This window comes from Momordica charantia (assembly GCF_013281855.1).
Source record: "Momordica charantia cultivar OHB3-1 chromosome 8 unlocalized genomic scaffold, Mcharantia_2.0 BLBB01000008.1, whole genome shotgun sequence".
Classification (NCBI taxonomy): domain Eukaryota; kingdom Viridiplantae; phylum Streptophyta; class Magnoliopsida; order Cucurbitales; family Cucurbitaceae; genus Momordica; species Momordica charantia.
In genome coordinates this window covers 28,437,767-28,465,340 of record NW_028275166.1, presented here as the reverse complement: position 1 = coordinate 28,465,340, position 27,574 = coordinate 28,437,767, and the positions used below count along the sequence as shown (strand labels likewise).

At 35.2% G+C, this 27,574-nt stretch overlaps 2 protein-coding genes across 7 annotated transcripts; both read right to left on the bottom strand.

Moving 5' to 3' along the window:
- Positions 1–285: 285 nt before the first annotated feature.
- On the bottom strand, positions 286–19,716 carry LOC111014110 (Homeodomain-like transcriptional regulator). 6 transcript variants are annotated; one of them, XM_088127275.1, is made up of 21 exons: positions 19,468–19,705; positions 19,270–19,381; positions 18,694–18,762; positions 18,151–18,288; positions 17,870–18,064; positions 15,145–15,209; positions 14,775–15,020; positions 14,595–14,651; positions 14,299–14,515; positions 13,012–13,109; positions 12,147–12,233; positions 11,879–12,010; positions 9,063–9,113; positions 8,385–8,525; positions 6,777–6,899; positions 6,184–6,630; positions 5,404–5,826; positions 4,667–5,287; positions 2,707–2,811; positions 2,341–2,548; positions 286–740 (listed from the first exon to the last, which is right to left on the bottom strand). In XM_088127275.1, exons 3-21 carry the CDS (start codon positions 18,749–18,751, stop codon positions 715–717), a joined length of 3,438 nt encoding a protein of 1,145 aa, XP_087983401.1. In that variant the 5' UTR covers positions 18,752–18,762; positions 19,270–19,381; positions 19,468–19,705; the 3' UTR covers positions 286–714. The 6 variants fall into 6 exon arrangements, 5 of the variants coding, with proteins under 5 accessions (XP_087983401.1, XP_087983402.1, XP_022144420.1 ...); XM_088127276.1 differs by having other exon boundaries at positions 19,270–19,705; XM_022288728.2 differs by lacking the exon at positions 9,063–9,113 and having other exon boundaries at positions 19,468–19,703.
- A 1,555-nt stretch (positions 19,717–21,271) lies between these two features.
- LOC111014135 (uncharacterized) lies at positions 21,272–27,373 on the bottom strand. The gene is made up of 8 exons (XM_022288763.2): positions 27,222–27,373; positions 26,441–26,464; positions 25,422–25,527; positions 25,258–25,326; positions 24,521–25,014; positions 23,945–24,206; positions 22,137–22,345; positions 21,272–21,638 (listed from the first exon to the last, which is right to left on the bottom strand). The coding sequence occupies exons 1-8, from the start codon at positions 27,224–27,226 to the stop codon at positions 21,572–21,574; spliced, it is 1,236 nt and encodes a 411-aa protein (XP_022144455.1). The 5' UTR covers positions 27,227–27,373; the 3' UTR covers positions 21,272–21,571.
- Positions 27,374–27,574: the final 201 nt, after the last annotated feature.

The window sequence follows — 27,574 nt, the reverse complement described above, 5'->3', positions numbered from 1 at the left end:
TCACCTAAAAAACCGACGTTGGGTTGGGTCAATCGGTCGGCTCAATTTTCTAACTTTCTTGCTCACCCCTAGCAAACATATGTACTTTAGCAAGCATAGAGTACATATCAAAAGCACTAAAATCCTGCAAGATCTCAAAGACGATGTTAAAAAGAGGTTGTGTTCTTTCTTTTCAATTATAGAGACTAAAACGAAAATAAACAAAGAAAAGTTTGAGATAAGAACTAAGCAATCAACTTTGAGATAATACACACCTGCATTACACAAGAAGAAACAGTAGAGAAATGGAGGAAGCACGTTGACATCTTATTATTTGAAGATCAAAATTTTTTACCTCCATTTCATTACCAGAGGTAGGTGTGTATTACATAGAATCATGCCCACAAAACACTGACATTACAAACATAATTAACTTTCTCTCATTGGGGCCAAGGCAATGCTCAAACTTCAATGCATCAAAAACTTATCTAACAATGAATGTTCAAGACAGCTCCAGCAAAAATCTGTCTTAGATGATGCCCCATATGCACCAGAAGTTAACGAGGAAGATGCACCATCCAGTGTGCAGATTATATTATATCAAACATTGTCTTCCTTTCCGTGTGAATCCGGGTTACACTGAAAGTGATAGCCGGTGCTCACATATGGTTTTTCAGGTAACCTGTACAAAATTCTTCAATTAGGGGGTTGGGTTGGTGAGAGTATTCTGATTATCTATCTCTGGGCTGTACCTTTTTTACCTGAAATATCCAGCAAATGAAACAAAAGATGAGCAACTGATAAGCGACAAAAGAAAGCAGTATCACGTCCCAAAGGCCCCGAAAAATGAAATGTTCTCAACTTTAAGCAACCATTGCTCCTAGTTGGTGCAATTGCTAATATGGATCATTAAACCTATGAAGTAATCATTTTCCCCAGTCTAATCTCGAGAAATATGTAACAAACACGTCATAGGATCATCCATAACATTTTCCTGGATACAATATTTGTAAGTCAAAAGGCACCAGGAAGGGGTGAAGCTTAACCTACGATATAGTTGTGAACAATAAATTGAATTTATTTAGTCTCAAGCAAAATTTTTTGACATTTATAAGAGGGAATAATATAATGCAAATAATAAATGGCTTGAATTCAAACCATGGTGGCTTCCTACGAGTTTCCTTAGTAACCAAATTTAGAGTGTTTAGACAATTTTTCCATGAGATTAGTCGAGGTGCACGAGCTGGCCCATACACTCACATGTATAAATATATATAGAATAATACAAGTATTTCAGCAACATCCAAGTGTATAGAGTGGGAAAAAAAGTGCTCAGAGCTAGAAAAGTCTGGTTAGAAGAAAGCTCTTAGGACTCCCTGTCTGTCAAGGACTAACTGAGGCCCAAGGAAAATAGACGACCCATGTCCCTTATATCCAGCACAGAGGCCATAAAATGCAACCTCATGTCAAATAATTTAGATACTCTAACGTCTCTTATCGCCCAAGGAAGGAACTAAGAAGAGTAAAAATGAATGAAAAAACAAAATAAATAAAGCTTTTGACAATATTGCTCTTCGCAACAAATGGTTTTCACTTTACCTTAGAGCACAAGAAACAAAGGTTGTTGCAAGTACGGGCTCATTCCAATGGTAGGAAATATAATACGGTTCCTAATGTAATTTTCAAGCACTCTCAGAAAGGAGGTACCTTTTAGGGTTTTGCTCGCTTCATCAACTTTACTAAACATTCTGCCAGGGGTGGGATGGAACTAAGCTACGTTTTCAGTAGAATCATTGGATTGACAATGGTTACTTGCAATTGTTTTGTCCAATCTTTCCCTAACGAAAAACAAAAACCCACCTACTGTCTACTTTGTTCACTTTTTCCAAACGTTCGACAAGGAATCCCTTTTTCATAGTTTCTGATTCAAGAGGGCCCTATCTAAGGCCTTTTTGTGACTTCTTTTTTCATCACAAACAGTTGGGAGTCCCTCTAATTTTCTGGTGGCTCCATTAAGTTTTGACTCGTGTTCTCATCTTGTTTGTCTTCTCTTTTACTTCAATCAAGAAAGAAAGTGATTTTCTTTTTCAAAAGAAAAGAAAAAGAACAGTGAGAAAGAAAAATGGATCCCATCATATTCCTACAAGGTTCAAATGAGATTTGAACTTCATCGTTGCAGTTCCTTCGTTTGGATAGTGTGCACATATTTTTTACTAGGTGCTGTGATAAAGAAAAGAACAAAAAATTAATAGGAGAATGAACAACGACGATGTACCTCCCTCTATATTTTCACTAACTAGTCTTCATTATTACAAATTCATCAAAAAAAAAACAGTTAAAAGGACGGCGGTAAACACTTACCTCTGCAAGTGGCTTGTAGTTGCTTTTCAGATCCTTCAACACATAAAGCAATTAAGGCATCAAATTTAACCAACCAGAGCGCAAGAGCAGATATTGTTTGGGGTAAGGGTGCAAAAGATGCTAAAGTATCTCGAATACGGACAGAAGAACCTTCTGCAAAATTACAGAACCAATCCTCATTGATGGCACCAACAAAATCAGCAACAACCTGTTCAAATCAAAAACCATATTATATTTACCGCATATTATTGATTGATACTACAACTACAATTAACCAAATGACTACATGCAGAAACAAGCTGTGCAGGACTTGCAACAAGAAATATTAAAAATAAAAGACCATCAAAAAAGGAAAGAAAAAAAAACCTGCACAAGTTCTGCCAAAGAGGAAGTACGCCTGAGCCGTTTGGTCCACAACTTATGAGCAGATTTAGTCCAAGCACCAACCATGGCACCCTCAGGCATTACTGACTAGAAAAATAAGCAGAACAGATGATTTTCAACCACAAGCAAGTAGTTAAACATATAAACCGAAACATAAAGGCACATTCCAACCATGTGGTATTGCAAAAAAAAATATTTTGTAACTATTCAGCAAATAAAAAAGTAGAAGGGCATTCTTCCTTTCTTTTTTCCTTTTTTTCTTAATAAGAAATCCGGAGACAGCTTTCAGCAAGTGGTAGAGTAATAAATAGAGAGAATCAGTTTCAGCAAGTGGTAGTAATAAATAGAGAGAATCAGTTTCTTTCATGTTGTTCTTGATACGAACAAATTTCATTAATGAATGAAATTACAAAAGGAGTGGAAAGCCTCAACCCAAAACCCAGTTTCTTTCATGCAATCAAATGTTATAGAGTTATGCAATTGTCTAGTAATATCAAGTAAGGTGTATGTAAGTTGACTAACACACTCATAGATGTCAAGGAAAAAAAGAGTCAATTTTTGTCCCAAGCCTATTTGGCCACTTATCCTTGTTATTTTTTTCTTTTTGATAATTGGGAGTCGAACCTTTGCTCCCCAATACCCAGGGCGCCCTGCCCGCCCCAAGGTGCCACTTATCTTTGTTATTACCGTTAGACTACATTCCTTATTCTTGTAGTTTATGTACCAAAAAAGTAGAAAAGCCTCTAGCCCTATGTAAATCTAGAACTCCAAATTTCTCAACTGTGGAAAGTGTAAACAAATTAGAGAATAGGAAAAATTAAAAAGAAACCAACTTTCTCTTATGTTGCATGATAAAAGCCATACCAGCGAAAAACTTACGTATTTGGTCCCTCATCCTTCGAAAGATTTCTCCTACAGTTCTTTCTTTAGTCTTTTGTGCAACCCATATCCCTCTTCTTCCCCTTTATTCTCCTCAGTATGGAAGACTAAAATTCCTAAGAAGATCCATTACGGATTGGGTTCAAACCTAGTCCTCCTTGTTGGGATCGCAGTGTTGCATTTCTGGCAAATGAGGATGTCAGTTTGCTCGTTCGATTTAGGATTGCTTTTTGGAGACTTTGGGGCTAGTTTGGCCAATAATAGGGATTGTTATCTTATAATGGAGGAGGTTTTGTTTCACCCTCTCTTCATTGTTAATGATAGTATTATTTAGAGTGTTGGTTAGTTTGTTTTACAATTATGGGGTATCTAGCTAGAGAAAAACAATATAATTTTTTGGTCCCTTGCTATGTTTAGTGTCTCGCTTTGGGCATTTGTCTCTCAAGACTTTTGCAAGTATTTGTCTAGCCTTGTTCTTTTGGATTGAAGCCACTTTTTATTCCATGCCCCTTTTGAAGCACTGACATTCTTGTAGGCCCATTTTTGTTGGCCCTCTTGTATTCTTTCATTTTTCATTAAAAAATACTTAGACAAGTTGATCCTCCAAAAATACATGAAGTCCAACACCACAAACCAAAGCTTATAAAGGAACACTTTTTGTCCCTTTCCAGTAAGAACCAAATAATGATCTTCCCATGATTCTAAATAATGCATAAGATCAAACTTTTAACTTGTCCTTGTGATATTAAAAATTGTGGTTTCTTAGTTAAAAGAGATTTCCTATATCATAGGGCCTGTTTGCTGTCCCCTTTATCTTTACTAAGAGGTGGACATTTGGTGCCTATATTCAGATAAGAAACACAATTATACAATGACATATGTTTAATATCTAAATAAATTGCATTCTTTTTATGGTCAAAACCAGACGACTTATTTGTGGTTTTGACATAAATAGGGATGGACTTTTCTCCAGTCTTCCCTTGATATGTTAACCATCCAATGAAAAGATATATCTCCTGTTTAAAAAAATAAAATAAAAAAATAAAATGTACAATTCAAGTACCTCGATTGCATGAACTGCAGCTTTCAATGATTGGAACCGTGATGATAAAACCTTATAATTTGGAAATACATCATCATCCTCTTTCTCTCGACAAGTTGCTTTATGAATGGTATATCTTTCCTCCAGGGTGATATCAAGCTCAAAGGTAATATGGCAAACCTTACAATGTTTCTCATCCCTCCAATACAAATCGTGACAACGTCCACATCTAGCAAGTGAATCAAGATAAGACCTTCTGCCATGCTTTACAGCATAAAGCCCGTGGTAGAAGAAATTCCATACCCATGAATCAAATGCCTGGAGACGGTTCCATCTTTGCTTTTCTTCTTCTCCCTTCCTTTTAACTTCAAGAACTATAGCACCACATGAAGGCAAAGTATTGCCAATAGTCTCAGTCTGGTTTAGGCTATTATCGACATCAGATATGGGAGAATAACTGCTTTCTCTAATCATATCCGTATCATATTGATCAGATTGTGTAAAGTTCCTGCTCACAAGATTCCTAGTGCTATTATTTGACATGGCTTCACATAGAAATGGAAGACGCTGTTCCAGAGATTCAATGAGGAAAGCTTCACGCTTACCTCTATCATCTAACACAGATAACAAGGCACACAAAGCCTGCATTGAGAATAGATAACAGAAAAATAGTCAAGATAACAATTATGTGCTTGACTTTGAAAAATCTTGAATCTATGGAAGGGAAACTTGTTGTCACAAAATTGAGAGGATAATACCTCTTCAGTATCAATCACTTCCCAGTGACCATCCTCTGAAGATTCAAAATAAACCCTCCTATGACCAGGATCAGATGAATTGCAGGGACCAAGAAAAAGCCAATATCTATTGTACCTGCGATCAGAACCTAGAAAGAGAGATTGCATTGGATGCAAGTAAATAGCATCTTTCATTTTGTTTGCACCCTTTCCTTGACTTACTGAATTCTCATGGAACTTTGAGATTGCTGTTGACGAATCAATAGGATGATGTTCCAATGAATCATATCTGACATTTGCACCATGCAACTGTCCTGAACTAGTCAAGAATGTCCTTGACGACAGGTTGTGTCCCCTGATTGATGACTTCTTTATTTTTGCTCCAGAACCATAACGTTGAACATCGGGAGCATGTTCAATAATGGCACAAGATGTAGACGTACCCTATCAAAATATTGAAAAGTCTTGGGTACTACACCTCAAATCATGAAACAGTAGATCAAACAAAAAATAGATAGATTTCTAAGTGACGTTGCCAACAATCGCCAAAGTATAATAGAATAAAGTATACTGGAACTAGAATATACTGTCCCTACAATGAATAACTTCTTCTCCCAGACAAAAGTAAAACTTCATCTGACAGAAGGAAGAGTAGGTGTTCTTTAACTTCCTGAAGAAAAAAGAAATTGATGTAGATTTTGGTCTTTACGATAAAAATACAATCACTCATTTATTTCTGCAAACTATCAAAATTATGATGTAAACAATCAAAAACTTACCACAAGATAATATATAATTTACCTTTGGCCTAATACTGGATCCATCAGAAAGAAGATCAATTAAAGCCACCAATGCATTCAACTTCTCTTCAATGCTTAAATCTGAATATTCATCTTCCATCAGTCCTAACAGCCATGCTTCTCCTGGATGGCTTACATCAATCTCTGTGAAAGCAGTCAGGTTTTCATTTTTGGATTTCTGAATCTTAAATCTTTGGGAAAATAAATTTTCTGAGTCACATTCAGAATCATAACTGCCGCTGCATATAGATGCATTAGCACCTATATCATCTACACTTCCAAAATCAGTGTCTGACTGAAACTCATCAACATCCATTGTAGCAAGACTAGGCCGAAGACGATATGCAGATGACGATATCTTTTCAAATAAAGTTATGTCACTAGACAGAGTGGAACATATAAGAAGCTCCAGTTCTTCAGTAGTGACAGCCACATTCAGCTCAACAATCTTCAAGACAAGAACAATGTCAAATGGATTAATATAGTAATTTGATGTCCACCTTTCCAACATTACAACTATAATGATAATGACATAACAATGAAGTAATCCACATTTGTCATAACATTAGTATTGCAATTACAGAAGACACCTACCTTTAACTCCCTTGCCAAATCAGTAACCTTGATCCCATTGTTTCCTTGCTCTGATAAAATTATAAATAATTCACCCTTCAAAGTTCCATGATGCAGACCATATTTAGCCATAAGGTTCATTTCCTAGAAGAAGGACAAGAATGGAGGATAAAACACAAAGGTTTGTAATAAAAACGAACAAAATGATCCATTCACAAAATCAAACTTGCCAACATTACATACACATCATCTCCTAGAGAAAGAACAAGAGTGGCTAAGTTTCAGGATTTCCAAGGTTCGGGCTGCATTTATTATGTTTTTTGGTTGGTCATATTCAGGGTATTCAAGTTGGATTGTAATTATATCTATCACTTATGGTCTTCTAGTTCGGACATGGGTGTTTTTCTGTTTTGTTCGGATTTCAGCTTCGAAACTGCCTTCTGTTGAGTCATTCCTGGTAATTTTTTCATTATATCAATGAAAATTTTCAGTTTCCGAGAAGAAAGGGGAAAAAAAGGCTATTTATACTTGGTATCTATGATGGAGGAGGTCCTTAAAAGTGAGCATAGTTCAACGGTAATTGGCATATATCTCAAACTAAGAGGTTGTAAGTTCGAATCTCCGTCATGTTGTACTAAAATAAAATTTAAAAAATGATGGAGGAGGTCCTTTTCCATCCTCCGTTCCGAGATAAGGGTCAGATCTTATGGCACCTGGATAAGGGTCAGATCATATGGCACGCTGGTTTCTTTGTGCTTCTGTAAGACCTCTAGTTAGAGAGGAATAATAGAATTTTTAGGGATGGGAAGAGTTCTTGGGAGGAGGTGTGGTCTTTAGCTAGGTTTGATGCCTCTACTTTGGGTGTTGATTTCTAAAGGCCTTTTGTAATTACCTGGTCTAATTATTTTGGATTGGAGCCTTTTTTTGTACAGTTTGTTGTGGGCCCCCTAGTCGGGCTGTTTTAGGCAGGTTTTGCCCTTGGTTTGTTCTGTTGTTCTCTTTTATTTTTTTCTCAATAAAAGTTTGGTTTTACATTTTCAAAAAAATGGTATTCAGAGCTCTGGAGCCGTTTTATGGGTAAATTTACATCAGACAGAAGTGACCGGGTGAAAGATGGCTTTGATTGTCTTACCAACAACAGAATTTTTGGAGGGGAGGAGAGAGGTTGGGAATCTGTTTGGGATCTTATGGGGTTCTGTTTAGCCCTTTCTTTAGGCAGGTTCCTCCTTCTGGGCTTTTGTTTTTGTATGCCTTTGTATATGTCTTTTGTTTTCATTTGTCTCAATGAAAAGTTCAGTTTGTTTGAAAAAAAATAAATAAAAATTGTCTTGCATAACTTGTCCAATATCTTTTTAATTCAAGATAAGTACACATCCATTATTTAATACTAAAGCTGACAATTTCACTGAAAGGGGAAGTAACAAAACTATGGCCGAACAAGGATCACAAAGGATATGATCAAACAAAATCTACGAGTCTTCTATCGCAAGAGGAAACAAGAAACCTAAATATTGAAAATATTTAAGAATAAAATTCTGGTTTACTCCAACTGAGAATTCCATAGGCTCTTACGAAAAAAAAATGGAACATCTCGAGACGTTGAAGCAGAAAAGTATGAGAATTAAATACCTTAGAAAGCGTTTCCTTTTGCATTACACCTAGCTTAGAACAGAAACCAGCTGCAACCAACACTTGACGCAGTATTTCTGTCCACGTTAAAGGGTTCAAGGATTTTTTCCATACCTCAAGAGCAGGAACTTCACTGTCAAGCTTCAGAATGATGAAAGTAAGATATGAGCGCAGAAGTTTTCTTCATATTGTTAAAGCAGAAAATAACGAACAAACATGCAGAACCATATGATAATCTTGCATTCATCTTAATCCTAGTCAGAAAACTTTCTATCTTATTTTCTGATTCAATTGTCTCTTACAAAGTATCAATCAAGCAATGAGGGAAAAGTTTTCAAAGCAGAAAACAACTAAAAAACATGTACAGGGAAATGTTCTATCATATGATAGATCTTGTTTATTCCTAGTTAGAAATGTTTGTCTTATTTTCGCTTCAATTGGCAGTTACATGTTATCTCTTATCAATCAAGCTACGAGGGAAAATTTTTCAAAGCAAAAAAACAAAACAAAAAAAAGAACGTGCAAAACCATATGATTGAAGATCTTGTTCAACTGTCATCATATTCCAAGTTAGAGAAGTTTCCATCTTACTTTTTCTTTTTCTTCAATTAACTCTTAAATTATCAATCAAGCAATGAAGGAAAAACTAGGAAATATATATATATATATCTTGCCAACCTCAAAGTGCTCCATGTAGCACTTCTCAGATTGTGCAACACTACTTGATAACTGCAAAGGTGGTTGTTAGTTTACTTTTCAAACTCAATCTAGTTTGGACTCCAGTTATGGCCTTCAAGAAATTCGAAGACAATTTTCTCCAAAAAAAAAAAAAAATAGAAGTACCCAAAAGAAACAATATGGGAAAAAAATTATGCCAACACTCCAAAGGAAAAAAGAAATGAAACAGTTAGGGTGGGTTTTTCGGTAAATGAAGAATGAAATAGAAGGGGAGAGAAAGAGGGGAAATATGTATATGATGAAAGAATTAGAGAATTTTATTTTATATAGGAAACGAAGAAATATATTGAGAGAAAAGAACCTAAAGGCTGGGAGTTGATTGAGCCCCCACCTTACAAAAGAAAACTAATGGAGTACAACTTTCCAATCGCGTATAAGCATTGTAAGCATTGTAAGACTGTAGTTACAAAAAAAATAATAATAAAATAAATAAATAAATCTTATTGTTTAGACACCATGTAGAAGCAGTAATTTGTACACAATTACAAAAAGGATCAAAAGAAACGAGCCCTGTTGTGAAAAATCCGATTTGTTTCTTTCTTTATATAGACTCCACAAAATAGCTCTAACCGCACAACCCCAAAGAACTTTAGCCTTTTCTTTGAAGAAATCACCCTGTGGGCCCTCAAGAAGCCAATCAAATGATGAAAGAATTAGAGAATATTGAAGGTTGGTTTTCTTTCACATCTTTAGAGGCTGTTTTCTGTTTTCCTTCTAAAGAATGGAGCTGGCTTCTGTTGATATGATTGAAGCTAAGACCTCAATTGCGAGTGGTCAGAGGTCTGGTTTAGTTGCTCTTGGTTTGCATTACTTCCTCGGTGCTTTTTCTCCCTCTCAAGCTTCCAGTGAATCAGTTATAATAAGAAATGAGTCTTGGAGCTTTAGCAGATTATAAGATTTAAAGTTTCTGCAGGGTTCCAACCACTTCTTCTTGAAGAAGTGCCGAATCCCAAGAAGTGTTGCTACCCTTTTGTAATTTTTCATTTCTTCTGTTTACTTAAAAAAAATCTTAGGATGCTTATCACTACAATTTTTCTTTTAACAAGAAACAAACTTTTCATTGATATATGAAAAGAAAGCAAATTGCTCAAGGATATGAACTCCCAAAGGGAGCAAAAAAGAAAAAGAAAACAACCAATGAGATCGGCTTCAAAAGTAAACCACTAAGAAGAAAACCGCATCTGAAAACGTAAAGACTACAAACAAAAGACACGTATCTAGATTCACCAATTTCTTGAATCTAGTCATACTTCAAAGTCCCTGCCTACCAATATCTTTAATAAGCACCTCTTAAACATTGAAGTCACCAAAACGCTGCAACAAAAGTGCGGTAGTGTCATTTATCATTGTTATTATTTTGATGGAAATACATGCCAGGTCCTTAATAGAATCAAAGATGAGGTTGGTCTTGACAGGAGGCTCTTATTAAAGACACTAGGATCCCCTCTTCGTACCCAAAAATGGTGACAGGAATTGGTAGGTGCGCCTAAACAGCCCAACAATGTTGGTACATCCTTCGAACCCAATCAAGATCCTCTCTTCTCAACAAACAGTTATCAGACTCGTAGGAATATTATTCATCTAAGTCTCTTGCTTTGACAACTTAACTTCAATTGCCAACATAAACATATCTAAACCTAAACCAGTCAAGACATTACTTACCTCCATAAAGCTCGAAGGTTCAAATCTCACACCTTTTGTTATATCTCAAAAAAAAAAAGCTAACTTCAGACGATTAGTTCCTGGTGCAGACCATGGTGTATGTACTATAATATCCTCTTCATTCTCTTCTCTTTTATAATCAGGTTTCTTTGTGGTAGTTAGTGATTAAGTGGGCTGACTGTTCTATCAGAACAGATAAACTGCCAAACTGACAGTTGAGAGATACTACTTAAATCGGAGTTACCACAATTAAAGTTAGGAATACATTTTGTTGGAAAATCTGGAATTCAGAATCAATAGGGTCCAACTATCCAAGATCTAAATAATTTGGCAGCTTACATTACAAGCTTGAGTATGCAGAATTGCTCCACAGACAAGACACCTTCCGAAGTGACTTAAAGCAGTAAAGCATTGACCAATTCTGAAGAAAAACATCATTCCAACTAAAAACAATCTTACCCCCTCAATAAAATATAGACAATTTCAAGCCAAGCGAAATTGCCTATCATCCTCAGCTAGCAACCCTAAATTAGAAGTGCACTAAGAAACAAGGTGTCAGTAACCAAATGTTAGTGGCCTAAATTCAATTATGGAAGCCCACAAATGCTGGTCTCTCCTCTTCAACGTTTTCAATGCAAATTTGGTGTGCAACACACGAGGGAATTTCTTGAAGAGAATTATTATTCCTAAACATAGAAATCCAGCAGCTATTTATAGAGGCAGCTTGGACCATTAACCACACAGTGACTAAAAATTACAGCAACTAAAAGACTAACAACTTAAAAGATATAAGAATAACAACTTAAACTAACCAACACGGCATATTAACTACATCAAAATTTCTGCCTCCATAGAGAAAAGCGGATGATTGACCCTGGCGCTTGATGGTGGTCAATTAAAAAATAAAGCTAAAACTCTTTGGAATTTTCCAACGGTGGCTTTGCTGTGGAACTTGTGGTTAGGAAGGAACCCTAGGTCCTTTGAGGATAATTCCTACAACTTAGCTATTTTTTGGGGAAATGTATTCTTTGTGTTTAATACATATCTCAGGTTTCTTAACCAAAAATAAATAAATTCAATCATGAAATACTGACCGAATGCACTAAAGCAAGAAATTTGCAAGACTTGCTCGGATGAGGTAAATATGCATTTCTAAGTTCTGCCTCAATATCACAAAATAGTAGTTTGAGAAGGGTGACATGAATCTTTCCAAGTAAGAATGAATCCTGCAAATGCAAGAAAAGCAAAACAAAAAAAGGTGTAGATGTCAACACTAAAATTTTTATCCCCACAAGGAAGTATACTAATTTAGGCCACGAAGTATCCTAATAGGTAAAAACTAGATCAAAGAGAATATTTAACCTTGTCATGAAGTGCTTGAGCAAACTCATCAAGCGTGAATGGGCAAATGTCCAATGGTGTGGCATACGTATAAAGAAAATGGAGGACCTGCAAAACATCAAAAGCCAATTATTTAATCTTCGCATGTCAAAAGACTTGATAAACTTCCAAATGCAATCATCATTGCATCAAGCTTTGTTTTTCCTTTTTTATTCAATAAGAAATAAGAATTTCCTTGATATGTACAAAAAATTTCAAGTACAAAAGCACATTCTAATTGGAAATGAGAGAACTCTTTGCAATTATTTTGCTAATGGGAGGAACTTTTTTGTAATTCTTTTGGTTTCTCCTGTTTATTACATTCATTCAACGAAAATCGTTTCTTAATATTAAAAAGATAAAAATCGTTTTAAAAATGAGAAAAAAAATTAACTCTACCCAATCAAAATAACTCTAAAGGTTGCTTCATCTTCATGTAAAGGATATTCAGACCTTCTCTAAGTATGCAAATAACCAAGATTCACAATTACTGTATGGAGAATGCATCCTATTTTAAAGGGAATTAATGATTAAAAGAAGCACAGAGAAGAAAATCAACGAGAAAGGAAAAGAAAAACTGCCAAAAAAAAAAATTCATAGCTAACATTCTTATCTTTATAAGAGAGAGCAAAATAAGAAATAATACAAGTGCAGGGATTAAAAAGATTTGAGCCCAATGGGAATTTCCAAAAAAAAAAAAAAAAAAAAAAAAAAAATCAAATTAGTATGAAAGCTAGCAAATAAATCTTTTCCAATTGAAGAGAGGAAGGGTGACATTAGAGACGCCTACTAGTCATCCAATAAACAAAACAGACAAGGATCAACCCCATAATTCCTTAATGTGGACCTTTAATAGTTTCTTGCCAATTTCTAAAGAATCCCAAGGTTGCCTGCCAAATGGTTGTTTCATCTTCACAGAATTTGGAGGGAACTTGGCCAGCATATCTGAAAGAGAAGAATACGTTAGAGATGACACCTATTCCAAAGATCTCTTTCATATTTAAAATAAAAACAATTTTTTTTCTTCCAGAAACAACAGATATGTCGTTCAATGTAATCAATCAAAAAAGGGCATTTAAATGTAACAACAGATGGACGAGAATTCCATCCCCTAACTATCACAGCCCATAAAAAAGACCAGAAGTCTAATTATCTATTGATTAATAGGTGAGTGGCTATCCTTAACTAGTAGTAGGAAAAAAATATTAAGGCAAAAAGAATTACAACCTTTCAAGAGCTATAGCACCACTGATTGGAGAGTAAACGGAATAGTAGGCACATCAAAGAGATTAAATCCGAAGTCAACCTACTCTTTTGACAACACAGAAATTCTTTGAACTTCTCAGTTCTCACCAACTTCCCAGAAACAAAGTCTATCAGATAGTTTTTAATACGTCTAACTCACTCAGCAACCGTTCCCACTTGTTTATCACAATGGATGCTTTCAATAAGTATAAATACTAAGGTCTATTTGTTCTAAGAAACCTTTTTGAACATCACAAGTAGTTCACAGGGATAATAAAAGTGCTCCTCTCCCGCAACTTTTTTTTCTTTTGAAGAAGTAGAACAAGTATTTCAGGGGGATAAAAGGAGAAGAAGAAACCTACGAATTTTGGCAGCAGAGCTAATTAGAACACTCTAATTTTCCCAAAAAAATATCAAGGGAACAATTATTCGGTTTATAGAAACCCAAAAAACAACATAACAGATGTAATTGAACTCCTCCAAAAACTCATTTTTCATGACCCTTAAAAATTCCCCTAAATCTCTCCAAGTTTCAAAAGGGAAAAAACCAAAAACCAACTGGACCAAAAGTAAAATCTTCCATGGGCTTGGAAACACTGAGAGTTAACAAAATAGATTATCAATAACTAATTGAAATGGGGGAGCACCTAGTGGCAGTCAAGAATTTGTAGGAAATTTCTCCCAGAAAGCTCTAATAGAAGGGTAGTGCCCAAGACAAGTGATCAAGGTTCCCTCAATAATTTTCAAAATCACACATGTTTGCAGATGAAGAGCCATAGAGATGTAATCTTCAAGAACTAATCTCCTCTCCAGTCATTTTACTAAAAGATACTATTGGAAGGAATGTATAAAAATGTTGTAGATAAATATTCTCAGATTATTCCTTCACCTTTGCAAAGTGAGCAACTATTAGCACCATTTGTCATAAAATGATCACAAGCTCCCACAGTATGCGTTCCTGCTTGCAACTCTCTCAGCTCCAACTCCTCATCGTCTACCAGTAAAGCAAAATGGTCTGTGTATCCTTGAGATCTCATTCCTTCCCAAGCAAGTTCACATTTATCATAGCATAGTTGCATTTGATTCTTTTCTCTATAAGGTTCCACCTGGAACACAACGGGAACTCAAACAAACAGGAAATGACAAATTTCAAGGCAACCAAAAATCAGAAAAATATATAAATACCCGTTTGTTTTTTGTTAAAGGCTTTCGCTTTCCCTGTACTTTGTATCCCAGCCTTCCCTGTTTATAAGTAGGATACTTCCCGTTAGCAACCTTTTTTCCGAAGGTAACAAATATTGTAATGTTCTATATTAGATATTATAAAAGAAAAATAATACTAAGTATAAGAACTACTCAAGTTACCTTCATTTTAGCTTGACGTGCTGGTCGTTTTCCTTGTCGCAATGATTCTTCAAATGAAGAAGTTGAAACTGGAGATGCATCCATAAATTCTCGGCCACCAAAATTTACTCCAGTGGGAAAATCCCCAGCATCAGGATTTGTTGCCTGCCAAACTGTCATCAGACCCTTCCCAATACCATGAGTTTTAACTGGAGCAGCAGTCTTCCGACAGCAATCTGCAGGAATGGAACTAGCTTGCTTTGAAACCTAAAATTACATGAACAAAAGGTGAAAAAATAAGGATATGGAAGACAGCAAGAAAAGTGGAATAAGGTTGACATAGCAATAGAACAAGAAGAATATTAGTAATTATGATAAGCATTTCAAATACCTTTCTCACTTTGGTTTCTCTTTGATTCTCTTGACAGGAAAAACATGAATTTTTTGGGTGGGTTCCTGTGAAAATCATGTGCTACAGATATTAATCCTGAAGCCACTCGATATTTAACATTCATTCTAATTTATTATCTACATGCCTTTTTATAGACTTACAGAAAGAGGGAGAGAGATTATTAGAAGTTCTTTCACTTTCCTCCCATGAAATATATATCAAATCAACAGAAGTTTTAAGGGATATCTATATAGTATTCCTCAACTTTGTCATAACATTTACTCTTGAAGAAAATAGTAAACAAGAAGAACATTTGTGACTTTGACTATATCGAGATCTATTTCAAATTATCATCTCTCATTTGCTCTTTTCTTTCTCACAATTATCTATACCTTTTTCTCCTCTATGCAACATTTCTTTACAAGAAACAGAGATACATATTCAAAAAAAGGGAGAAGAATAGCCTAAGGGTTGAGGGTAGAGGGAACCCCGCTAAAAAAACTACAAAAGAAGAGTCTTCTCATCACTAATAATCATTAAAAGACTGTAACTACAAAAGAATTAGCTAAGATCGGAGCACCACCAAGAAGCAATATGATGCACGCACTCACAAGTCACAAAAATAACAAACATCTTATCTTCAAAGATTCCTTTTCAATTTGTAAGTTTGATTCTTTGTCAAACAGCTTGCAGGAAGGATAAAAATAAAAATAAACAACAAAACAACACCCCGTAATTCGACCAATAGATCAACCTTGCATGGGCCCCACATGTCGTAGCTTAAGCCTTAGTGGATAGAAAATGATTATTTACACAAAATTTTAAGGTTTTTCACTCTCTTTGATCGAGAACATGCATCTATCGAAGATTCTTGGAACATACCCACAAAAATCTTGGGACTTTGATTCAAAAGTTTGATTTTGGATATTGAGATTAAGGAATCGACCTAACTTTACCCTTTTTTTTGGGTATGAAACACATCTTTACCATTTTTTTCTTTGATTGTCAATTAATCTCACAACTATCTGACCCTATAACATTTAGTTGCCCAGGAAATCACATGATCCACCTCACTGATTGCCCAAACATATGGCTTTCGCTTCCAGACATATCAAAATCATTTTTCACTCTCTCTCAAGGAATTAGTGAACCAAGATACTATTTAGCACTTCATCTCTCCTTTTATGCAAAGAATATGCACGGTAGGTCTTAAATTCTTCTTGTGGGAATTTGTCGTTAGAGTATAAAGTTTTTTTTTTATAGGAAACAATTTCATTGATGCTATGAAATTATACAAATGATCAAACCCTATTCAACAAAATTACAAAAATCTTCTCCAATTGGACAGAAGAGAATTAAAGCTATAGTTGTTAAAAGAATAGACATTTTTACACCAGGTTAGAGCCAAAAAATAAATTGAATCAATCAAGCACAGAAAGAAATTTTACTTGTTATTTTTTTTTTTTGTACAACACGTGGGGGTGGGAGATCGAATTCACAACCTCTTAGTTGGAGATATATGCCAATTACCACTGAGCTATGCTCGCTTTGGCGGAATTTTCCTTGTTATTAAAAAGCCTAGAATTTCTTTCTCTCCAAATGGACCAAATATATGCTCTATCATGAGAGTATACAAAATGTTAAAGTAAACACCCACATTTTGTACAACATAGGTACCCTTCCTTTCCTCTCTCTTGTGCTAGGGTATCAAATTCTGAGAAGAGATAAAATCTCAAGCATCATTTTTTTTCTTACATCTTATTTCATGATTCAGTCCTTCGGAATCATGGTTGGCCACCCTTTCAACAAGAAAAAGATCCTTTTGCCACAATTTACATAGAGCTTTTATATGGAATTTGTCGCTTGGGCGGAACGCTTCAATAATAAAAAAAAGACATTTGATAACTATTGAGAAACTATTTCTCCCTGTCAAATAGAAATTTTTTTCTGGCTCTCTCTTGGAGTAAATTATATGCTCTTTCAACAACTTTAGTTTATGTGATCCTTGTCCAAATTGGAAGAATTTTTTGTAATCTTCCTTCATATGGAGCCTGGATTTCCTCCCACATACTCTCTATGAAATTGTTTGATTTCCCACATGACCATTGGATAAGAATGAATGAGAGAATTTTTAACAGGGGAATAAACTTTGTCTAGGTTGCCAACTCTAATGAGAAACCTTTCATGTTCATGAATAACAAGGATTGACTTACAGAAAACAGACCCCAATCCAGACTGAAGAACAAGGACAAGGACGGACTCACAGAAAACAGACCCCAAAACAAACTGAAGGGCAGAATAATGAAACATAAAGGAAAGAAGCCATAGTAGTATCTGAAACACATAAAAACATGGTCCTCAATCCCCCAACCATAACATGATTAATGGGTGGATGATCTACAGTCTAACTTTTCAATGATGTTGATGCTGGATTATATCAGTTTCCATCCACCCCACAATGATGTCCATGCATGTGGAAATGTTTAATTACATGAAGAAAATGATGTCAATGGCATGTAAATGTTCTAGTGAAAGTAGCTCCGACGCCAACTAGAGAGATCAGAAAGACTGGTTTAATGACATGTGAGCAAGTCCAGAATACAACGCTCAATCTTCTTTCATGACTTCTTTCAGTAATAGGATGATTTGTGCAACATAATTTATTATTTATATGTTTTGTCAGGTTACTAGGTGAATAGGCCAGAGCTAGTAACTTGCAGAATACCTTTGCACTGCAGAAATGCTCCAGAAGGAAGACAATCAAAATCTGCACCAAGAGGAGGGCCATCCTTGTGCAATACCTTCGTCAGAATGTAATCTGGAGAATGCAAACCCTGGATAGCATCTAACTTTTTCTTTCTCTTAACGATGTTACCCTCGACCATAGTTCTATATTTATATTTCGAACTTAGAGTCCTCCCTGCATGGTTTGAGAAAGTATGGTTAATGTCCATTCTAGCCACAGAACAAACAGACCCATTTCTTCTGCTGAGGCTATGCTCATACCAGTAGATGATGTAACCGTAGTTTCATTCTCCCTATCTCTCCTCCTTTTCTGCGCAAACCATCCTTGTACCTGCCTGTAGGTCAATCCCAAAGCGGCAGAATATTCTTCCAATGCACTTTGCGTAGGATATTTGTCCTCTGCAAGAGTAAGTAGTTAGTTCTGTTTGGACTCAATTTGTTGTGTTGGGCTGTAATTTGTATGCCCAGTGAAAGTCATAAAAAAAAATTAAAAAATTAAAAAGTAAAAAAAGAATACAAAGTCAGAAGGGTAGCTATACTTATTTCAAACAAATAAAGGTCAAAGATGTCTTGGAAATAAGACCAAGAATGAGTACAGGAGAAAGTTCATTTTGGCATTTATGACAACAAGTAACTAACTTCATTAATCTGAATGGGAAAACTACAAACTGCCACTTACGAGTAAAATATACATATAAAATGTTTTTATAAGAAACCGCACTTTCATTGAGAAAAATAAAAAAAATATATACAAGGGCATACCAAAAAAAAAATATAAAATGTTCTACTATATTTACAAATTACCTGAATAGAACGTATCAAGAGCTTGAAGCTGTTGAGGCGTTTTCCTCTTAAATTCCATTTCTCTAAATTCTATGATGCACGCACATCCGAAAGCCAAGGAACCAAAATAGTGGAAAGAATGTTAGTTAATAAACACAATCCAACTTTTGTAGAGAAAATAACAAAGTTAAACAAACGGAAGTTGAACATATTGTGTTTATGACATTGTTTGCTGCTAGCGGAGTTCCAAATTTTTTTTTCTCTTCCGAGAAACAAAAATCAGGTCAAAAAAGGTACAATCAGAAGTTCAGTACCAACTTCTATTTAATCTATTCCACCATCTGCATATAATTGCAGAAAATAAATACAATAATAGAACGCTGCAAACAAGAAAATCCGGAACGAGCGAAGAATATCAAAAAAAAACCAACCGAGGCGGATGCAATCAATGAAGTCTGAAATCAGACTCTTCAGAACCTTTTCATTATAATTTTCACTTAACAACTTCATATATGCAATGTACATATGCTCGAAAACAATAATAGAAGAAAATTCTAATTCCATATACTGACAACTCGGCCGTTGCGCAGTGCTCACCTCGGTTTTAAACTAATACTCTATTGCCAGACGCCAGAAGTTCGACTGAATTGCTCTAGTCCCGTGCCGATTCCGCTCCATCACCAAACACCGATAGGAAACACACGATCACCTAAAAAATTCCAGAAGCATTGACGACTCCAGTTTCACATACACAAAAGTTACCTTTGAAACAGAAGTGAAAAAGCGCTTCCTCACATGATTAAGCTTGCTTGAATTCAGCCATTTCCACTCTGTGTGGTGGAATTGGAGCGGGAGAGGAATTAAGAGTGTGTATGGAGAAGAAGTAAGCAGAAGAAAGAAGAGAATATCGGAGTTCGGAAGTGTGAAGCTATGAAATGGAAGAGATAAAGAGAGATAACAGAGAAATGAGAGAGAGAGAGAGAGAGAGAGAGAGAGTAGGGTTTTGGGTTTTGGGTTTTACACCAGAAAGAGAAAATATCTCTATGCCCGTCCTGCCCGTGCCTGCCCGCGACTTTCATGGAGTTTAAGAAATATCATAATTTTATCTGTGTATGTTTGGACTAAAATACCCTTGAAAATTTTAAAATTTCTACCTATGTGTCATTGCTCATTTCCTTTCTTTTGTCTCTCCATCTCCAAGAAAAAATAGGCATAGAACATCATGGAATGGAATGTGTCAATATTAATGAATACTGAGAAACAAATCTGTCATAATTATTTGATGATGAAATCACATTCATCACGGTTGATTTAGTGACGAAATCTCACCATTATTTACTACGAGAGCGATGTGCGTCGGGTTTAAGAGTACTCGAACTCCTAACTTTTAATATACTGATAAGTAACATGTGGGGTGAAATTTATCATTTTATTACTACTGACTTAAAAGTAATTTTATTAAAAAAATACTTAAAAGCAATTTTGTTCGATCCCGACCCCTTCTAATTTTCTCTAATTTTAAATCCCCTCCTAAATATTATCACTTCACCTCTACAAAATTTAAATAAACCTAACTAAATGATAATTTGAATGGGTGGAGAAAAAAATAGCCTAATAATAAATGGGAAAGAAAAACCATGAAATGATGTAGAATTTAAATAAACCCAACTAAATGATAATTTGAATGGGTGGAGAAAAAAATAGTCTAATAGTAAATGGGAAAGAAAAACCATGAAATGATGGAGATTGGATAGATAGAAAAATGTTTGAGAAAAGTGCAATTCGGGATTCGGAGAGAAATGTAGAAAGAGAAACGAATAATAAAATTGCCATCAAAGTAAAAGAAAAATGATTATTAAAATTAAATGAAAAAATTGAGAGATAAAATTTATCACTTTTATATATTCATACATACGATAAGTATATATAAAAATCTAGCATAAGTTGACCTTACCTTTAACTTATTTTCGAGGATTCATAGTTTTTCTATTCTGTTCTTTTTTTTATGAGTTTTATAGAAGAAAAAATTGAAGGGAAAAAATCATACATTAGTCAATTTAAAAAAAAATGAAAAAGAAGAAAGAGAGAGAGAAATTGTAAATTTACCATTATGTTCTTTATAGAAGAAATTTACTATTCTGTTATAGAAGAAAAAATTGAAGGAAAAAAATCATACATTAGTCAAATTTTAGAAAAATGAAAGTGGAAAGAGAGAGAGAAATTGTAAATTTTCCTATTCAGTTCTTTTTTTTTATGAGTTTTATAGAAGAAAAAATTGAAAGGAAAAAATCATACATTAGTCAATATTTAAAAAAAAAAAATGAAAAAGAAGAAAGAGAGACAAATTGTAAATTTACTACACAAATATGCCAATTTTTAGTAAAAAAATAATAATATATAAGTTGTAGGACATTTAAACCCTAATTTTAAATACATCCTGATCAGGACCTAATAAATGAAATCGCCCTCTAAAAACCATGTAAAATGTACAAATTATGAGAAAGTACCCCAACAGAGGCTAAGAGAGACAATTTTTAGTAAAACATGATAGTAAATTTGACCTAAATTTTAAAATATTTGAAAAATAACGTATACAAAATGAACTTAATAGCAGAACTCCAATATATAAAGAAATGAAAGGGTACTACAAGTCTTTTCAGTATCAAGAGAAACACTTCAATCCTATGAACAAAGAAAAGATAACCAACCTACTCAAACAGAGTAAGATCTGCATAAGCATAGCAATGAGTATAAAGTTACATTGATTATTGCTAGTAAATCATAGCATCATTGGTACATTAACACACCAAACTAAAGGCAAGGAAATTTATGAGTAGCATAGCAGAGCATCTCATGAGCTGGTTTTTCAGGGATTTCAACTATAAATCCACTTTCCACCTTACTCCTCTTCTTCTGCTTCCTCCAGCCAATTCACAAAGGGTTCCAGTGCCTTCACAAAGCTCTGCCTGTTGCATTATCAATGACAAAATTTAAGTACACGCACAATGAATATGCACAATCAAGCGCAGGGCTGAAGTTATCCCATAAGACGACCCACTCGTTCAACAGCTATTGCATTGAAAAATATATCGAAGAATTTAAAAGATATCAATACAACATGTAATGCTTAAACAAATATGGATGGATAACTAAAGAAAAGTACACAAAGTTTAGATCCACTCGATTTTAGACTTGACTCGATGGCATCATTCTATTTTGTTTGGACACACCAAAGTTTACAAGAAGATCAAAGAATACGGGATTCTAACCAACAAATTTGCACAATTGAAAACATCAAGCGATACACTTTCATGATTTCATATAAACTGAAGTTAAGATAGAAATTTATGTAAGATGAATTTTCAGGGAAGGGATTTTATAAGGACTAGCAAATGGAAGACCACAATATATATATGTGTGTGTGTGTGTATATATATATATATAAGCATATAAACCTTACATACCTGCCCTTAGGATTTGTTCCTTTCCGGAACCAGTGGAGAATGGTGTCCTCTGCCAGTACATCCTGTTCATACAGAGACCTCACAATTTCAGGGAAAAGCTTCATCAGCTTAGCATCCTCATAGCATTGCATTTGAACTTTGTATATAAGCTCCAGCTCAAGTTTCCCCGTGCTACAAAAGGTATTCAACAATTGTGCCCATGTTTTCACCTATGCATAAAGAGAAAAGGTCAATGCTTACTAGATTCTTTTTTTCTTTTTCTAATGAGAAATCAAGTATTCATTGAGAAGGAAAAAAAATACAAAGGGCACGAGTCCAATCTAACAAAAGGACACCCATCAAAAAGAATAAACAGTGCCTAACTAGATCAAAATCACTCTCAACAAGTCCCTAAGGATTGACGTGAGTCTGGGTAGAGACCAAAGGTCTATAACAACGTATCCATGAAACCACTCAAAAGATAAAGTTAAGTTAATTTCCTTCCCCCACAGAACAGTACGAGAAGAAAAGTAAAAGAAGTTTTCTCCTTGTATGGCACAATAACATCCAAAGTTGTATAGAATTCTAACTAATGTCGAGTAGATCTATAGATTACTAAATCAAGTTTTGTTGTCTATCTTTTCAAAGAGTCTTCAATTGAAAATTTATGCTAAAATAACATAAACCATATGGATGAACATGCTCGGCCTGATATGAACCACTGACCTGAATAGTGTCTCTGACAATGAATTACGATATTGGCCTGAGTACTTTGCTATTAGTTAGGAACATATTGTAACAGGATCCATCCCTGAACAGCTAGTCCAACAAAACTAGCATAAATACTCCACAACCTGTCTATACTCCAATAACTCTCCCTATTTGAAGGTGAATAATTGATTGGAAAAATGGATACGAGTTCCAACTTTTATAAAGATGCCACGTATAAATAAAATTTTATAACAGAAACTCAAATCTAAAAGTAATCAAAGTTGAGAAAGAAGAGATGTGCCTCAATTGCAATTTGCACAAGAAGAGTTTGCATGCAAATGGCATTGAGATGCAGGCAGAACATTTTTAGAAGTTGGTCAAAGAAGGTCGGTGAATGGTGGCAAGCTAGTAGACCAGCTGGACTTTAGAGAAAAAAACTTCTTTGAATGCTCACAGTTATCAGTGATACAAGAAGGAGAAGCTCTAGACTCTTCCTTTGTGAATCTCATAATGAATTCGAAAATGCCAAAGAAGGTTAAAGCCTTCCTCTGGATTTTTGCTCTTCAAAAGGCTGAATGCTTGCTGAATCTACAAAGGAAGAGGCCCTACATGGCTATATCACTCACAGCCAGTGCATTCTCTGCAAAAATGGGGAAGAAGATCAAGACCATCTTTTCTTTGGCTGCCCTTTTCCATTCTTATGCTGGTCATAGCTCCCCCTTTAAACATTCAATGTGTGCTTGATTTCCCCCAAAAACAGTTCATAAGGCTTCTTTCGTAACAACAGGGGGGGCCCTTTCAAAGGGGGGTCTTCGGGCAAATGCAGTGAAGACCATCATTTAGAGATTGTGGTTTGAAAGGAATAACCAGGATTTTAAAGGAGATGAGTCCAAGCTGAGAGTCCTTTGGGATCGTGAATTTTTCATTTCTTGGTGCACCTTGTCTAAAGCTTTTTCAAATTGTGATTTAGCCCAAATTTACACAAATTGGGAATCTTTTTCTTAAGCCTTGGTGCTGTGGGGATCTATCATCTCCTCTTTTAGTCAATACAAGTTGCTGTTTCTTATCAAAAAAAAGAAAAAAGAAAAAAAGAAATGCAAGTTCGTGATAAAGGTTACCTGACGAAGAGCTGAATTAGCATTCTGTTGTTGGTTCTTTCCAGACCACTGAACAGCATCCATTATGACATCCCACAAAATTCGAACAACCTCAATATCAGGTAAATTAGCATCTCTCATACGATGCTTCACACTTTCTATGACTTCAGCAATGTCAGTTTCCTCGGCAATTTGGGTTGTTAAAGCAGATTTCATTTCACTCAGCTTCACATCAAACATTTTCTTTGCATTGTACTCAACCAATGGTACAAGCCCTTCCTTGCTGAAAATTTTAAGCATAATTGACTCTTAAAAAAAATGAAGTCAAGCAAAACATAAAAAATTGATTAATGATTCTAATATTGTAAAGAACAATCAATTTTTATTTCTTGGATTACCACATAATTCTACAAAATCCAGAGATGAGCTCTCACAAAAACTTATACTAATTTTTTGAAGTCATGCAAAAAAAATATTTTTAAAATGTTGGTAAGAAAATAATTATGCAACAAAATTTATAATGCAACATGCAACCATACAATTATAACTGGAAAATACTTTTTAACATATTCTATAGAAAGCATATAATATACTTACGTGAAATGCTCAGAAAAACCCTCGGCAGATCGCTTTGCAGAGGGTAAAAAGTCCAGAAGATTGTCTTCCACTTTGCCCCTCTTCAGGATGGAAATCAAATCATCAAGGCTATTATCCTTAAGGTACTCTTTGAAAAAGTCAGTTATGAATGACAGAACTAGCCCTTTGGCCACAAGATTATCCTTAAGCAATGGCTGAAAAACAGTCTCGGGAGGAAGGCCTGATAGCTTCTGTGAGAAGGCAAGGGCTGTGAAAATTGCAAGTTTCTTTCTTTCATTTTCCTCGAAAAACTCAAGCGACTGGAGGAACCTCCGCATAACATTTTCAAGATACTTAATGAGAAATGGCCTCCGCCTCAAAATTTTCTGGATATAGATAACAGATGGTAGAATGGCTTCACGTTTAGGTTCACAGTCAATTATAGAGTATGGATGACGCTCTCCCTCATCAGGTTTTGTTGTTCCAGGCTGTGTGCGTCCACCAGTGAAAATTACCTAGCATTATAACACATGTTAATGGCAATAAAATGAAAATTAGCTGAACTTATCAATGCATAAATTCATAACTAAAAATGAATTTTAGCAATACTGCACAGTTTCATTCCGCTGCATTGGTGAAGGACTCCAGAAAAAGCATCACATTTAAATTAATAGAAAATAAAAACGTCAAAAATGTTTCGCATGACACAATATAATGATAAGAACAGTGAAAGTGTATAACACCATCAAAATGACTACCTCAAAGAAGGTGTCCCCGTATCTTGAGAAGTCAAGTTCTGAAGACTCAATGTTCTTGGCAATAAGTTCCTGAATAAGAAAATCATGGTCAGAGTGATAAAAATGCTAGAACTATTATTGCTGAAAACTATCCTGACTATCATGAATGATAGTGCAGCAATTACCAGATCACCAGCATTATCCAAATAAATCTGGACCACTGCATCAGAAAAAGACGCAGGGTCCAGCGGTATCGTAATATTCCGTTTGCGGGTCTTAATCCGCGTGCCACTGCCAAGTCAGACAATCAATGGGGAAGTTAGTAGACAATTCATTGACGGCAAGCAAATTTTTCAAAAAATATCAAAATGATGCATGTAAGACAATAAAACATTCCTGAACAACTAAATTATAGCATCATACACTAAAGGTTTGAACAGGAACACAAATTTAAGAGCAAATGCAACTAACTACTAAAGCTACAAGTCCTCATAATGGCAGTGGCATATCCAAAAATGGGAGAAATAAATAGAAAAGAGAAGTATAATTCCGCTCTAGTCTTTCAGAATAAGAAACACAATTTATTACTGTAAAATAGTAACTACAAATTAAAGGGAGAAAAATAAACACCAACTTTGGTCAAACAGAAGTAAACATAGATGTACCCTACTGATCAAGAACCAGACAGTACAACGATGCAAAGCTCAACTTAAATGTGAATCCATTCAGTTAAATTTACACCCTCCGACCAAAGTACAAAATTGAATGCTTTGAAGAAACAAATTTTCATACGCCTGTCGTGAAATTAGTTATGGGAAATACTTTAAGGAAACCATCAAAGTATTAGATGCCTTTTTTTAATCTCTTGGTTTTTTTTTTAACATCATAGGAAGGGGAACACACGCATCAGCCATCTCCTTATTCTTCTCGATGGCTGCAGGTGCTAATAATAATATTAACTCGCTAGTACCTAGCTCCAAGAAAATGCCTCACTTAACGTGTCGCAATGAGCCCTAAAACTCCATACATCTAAACTAGTTGAGAAAACCATAATCAAATACTACAAGAAGAAAATGGTCATCGCTCCTATTAGATTGCAGTAATCAGTTAGAGCACAAAAATCAAATTAAATATTTTAACCAGAAACTAATTCCATGCATAGAAAACACAGCGTGGAAAATGCTAACAGAAGAACAAGGCTTACCCAAGAGTGGGTTTCTCCTTCGAGCTGCAGGTACAAAAGTCGAGATAAAAAAAAAAGAAAAACAAGTCAGACTACAAAGTACATAGCAAAAGTGTACTAATTTTAAGGAATAATCACAGGACATGACAATAAAAAATATAAATAATAAAAAATCACGCTTTTCGTAAGGGGGATGGGGTTAAGTAGAGAGAGACGAATATTCAATATAAGAATTAAAAAGCGTAATTCAGGGAAATATCTGCTCTGATGTGCGTGGAAAAAGTTGAAAATCTGTCGACATCCCCTATGTTTCAACCAATAAGATGCCTTATCTAACTTACAAATTGAAAGTCACGATCAGAAGTTGAATAGAAATGGAATTGGCCAAAAGGGCTAGCTCTTTGAACAAAAAGTTACGCGCTTTCAAGATTAAACCCTAATTGAGTTATTAATCCCTTTTTTCCTCCACACACACCCAGAAACCAGATCCACTATAACAAATGGAAAATCCAAAACATGGACAAATCAACAATAGAAATCGATGGGAAATCCAACCCAGAAAATCGATACAATATCGAACAAACTAATAGAAACACAAATTGGAAATTGAAAAAGGAAAAAGGAAAAAGGAAAAAAAAAACAAAATTTAGACCAAACATTGCAAAAAGAAAGACCGAAATCTGAAATCGTAAGTGATCAACTAAAAAAGCGAACAGATCCATGGAAAACAGATTCAGAATCGAAATCGCCAACCAGACCTAACGAGAGAGAGATCAAAAAAAAGAGAGAGGGAGATTGAAACCTCATAAACCAAGACGAGTGAGGATCGGAGAAAGCTAGAGTCTGTAAAAGTCGCTTGAATTCGTCGCTAGAAGGTGAACGAGAGGCCAAAGGAAGAGAAAGAGAGAGAGGGGGGGAGAAGAAAATCGAGACCTGGATTGATGCTCGAGCGGGGCTATTTATTGGAAGAGGAATGTAAATACGATGGAAAGTTGGGGTCGAATTGTGATCGCAGTACAAAATAGGGACTTGATTGCAAACTGTTTATTTTCTTTATCGCATAATTTTTCGTACATTTGGAGTAGCGTTTGTCAGGTGAGGTGGGACCCACATTCTGCGCGTCGGGTCAAGCAATTCTCTGGTTAAGCTTTAAAC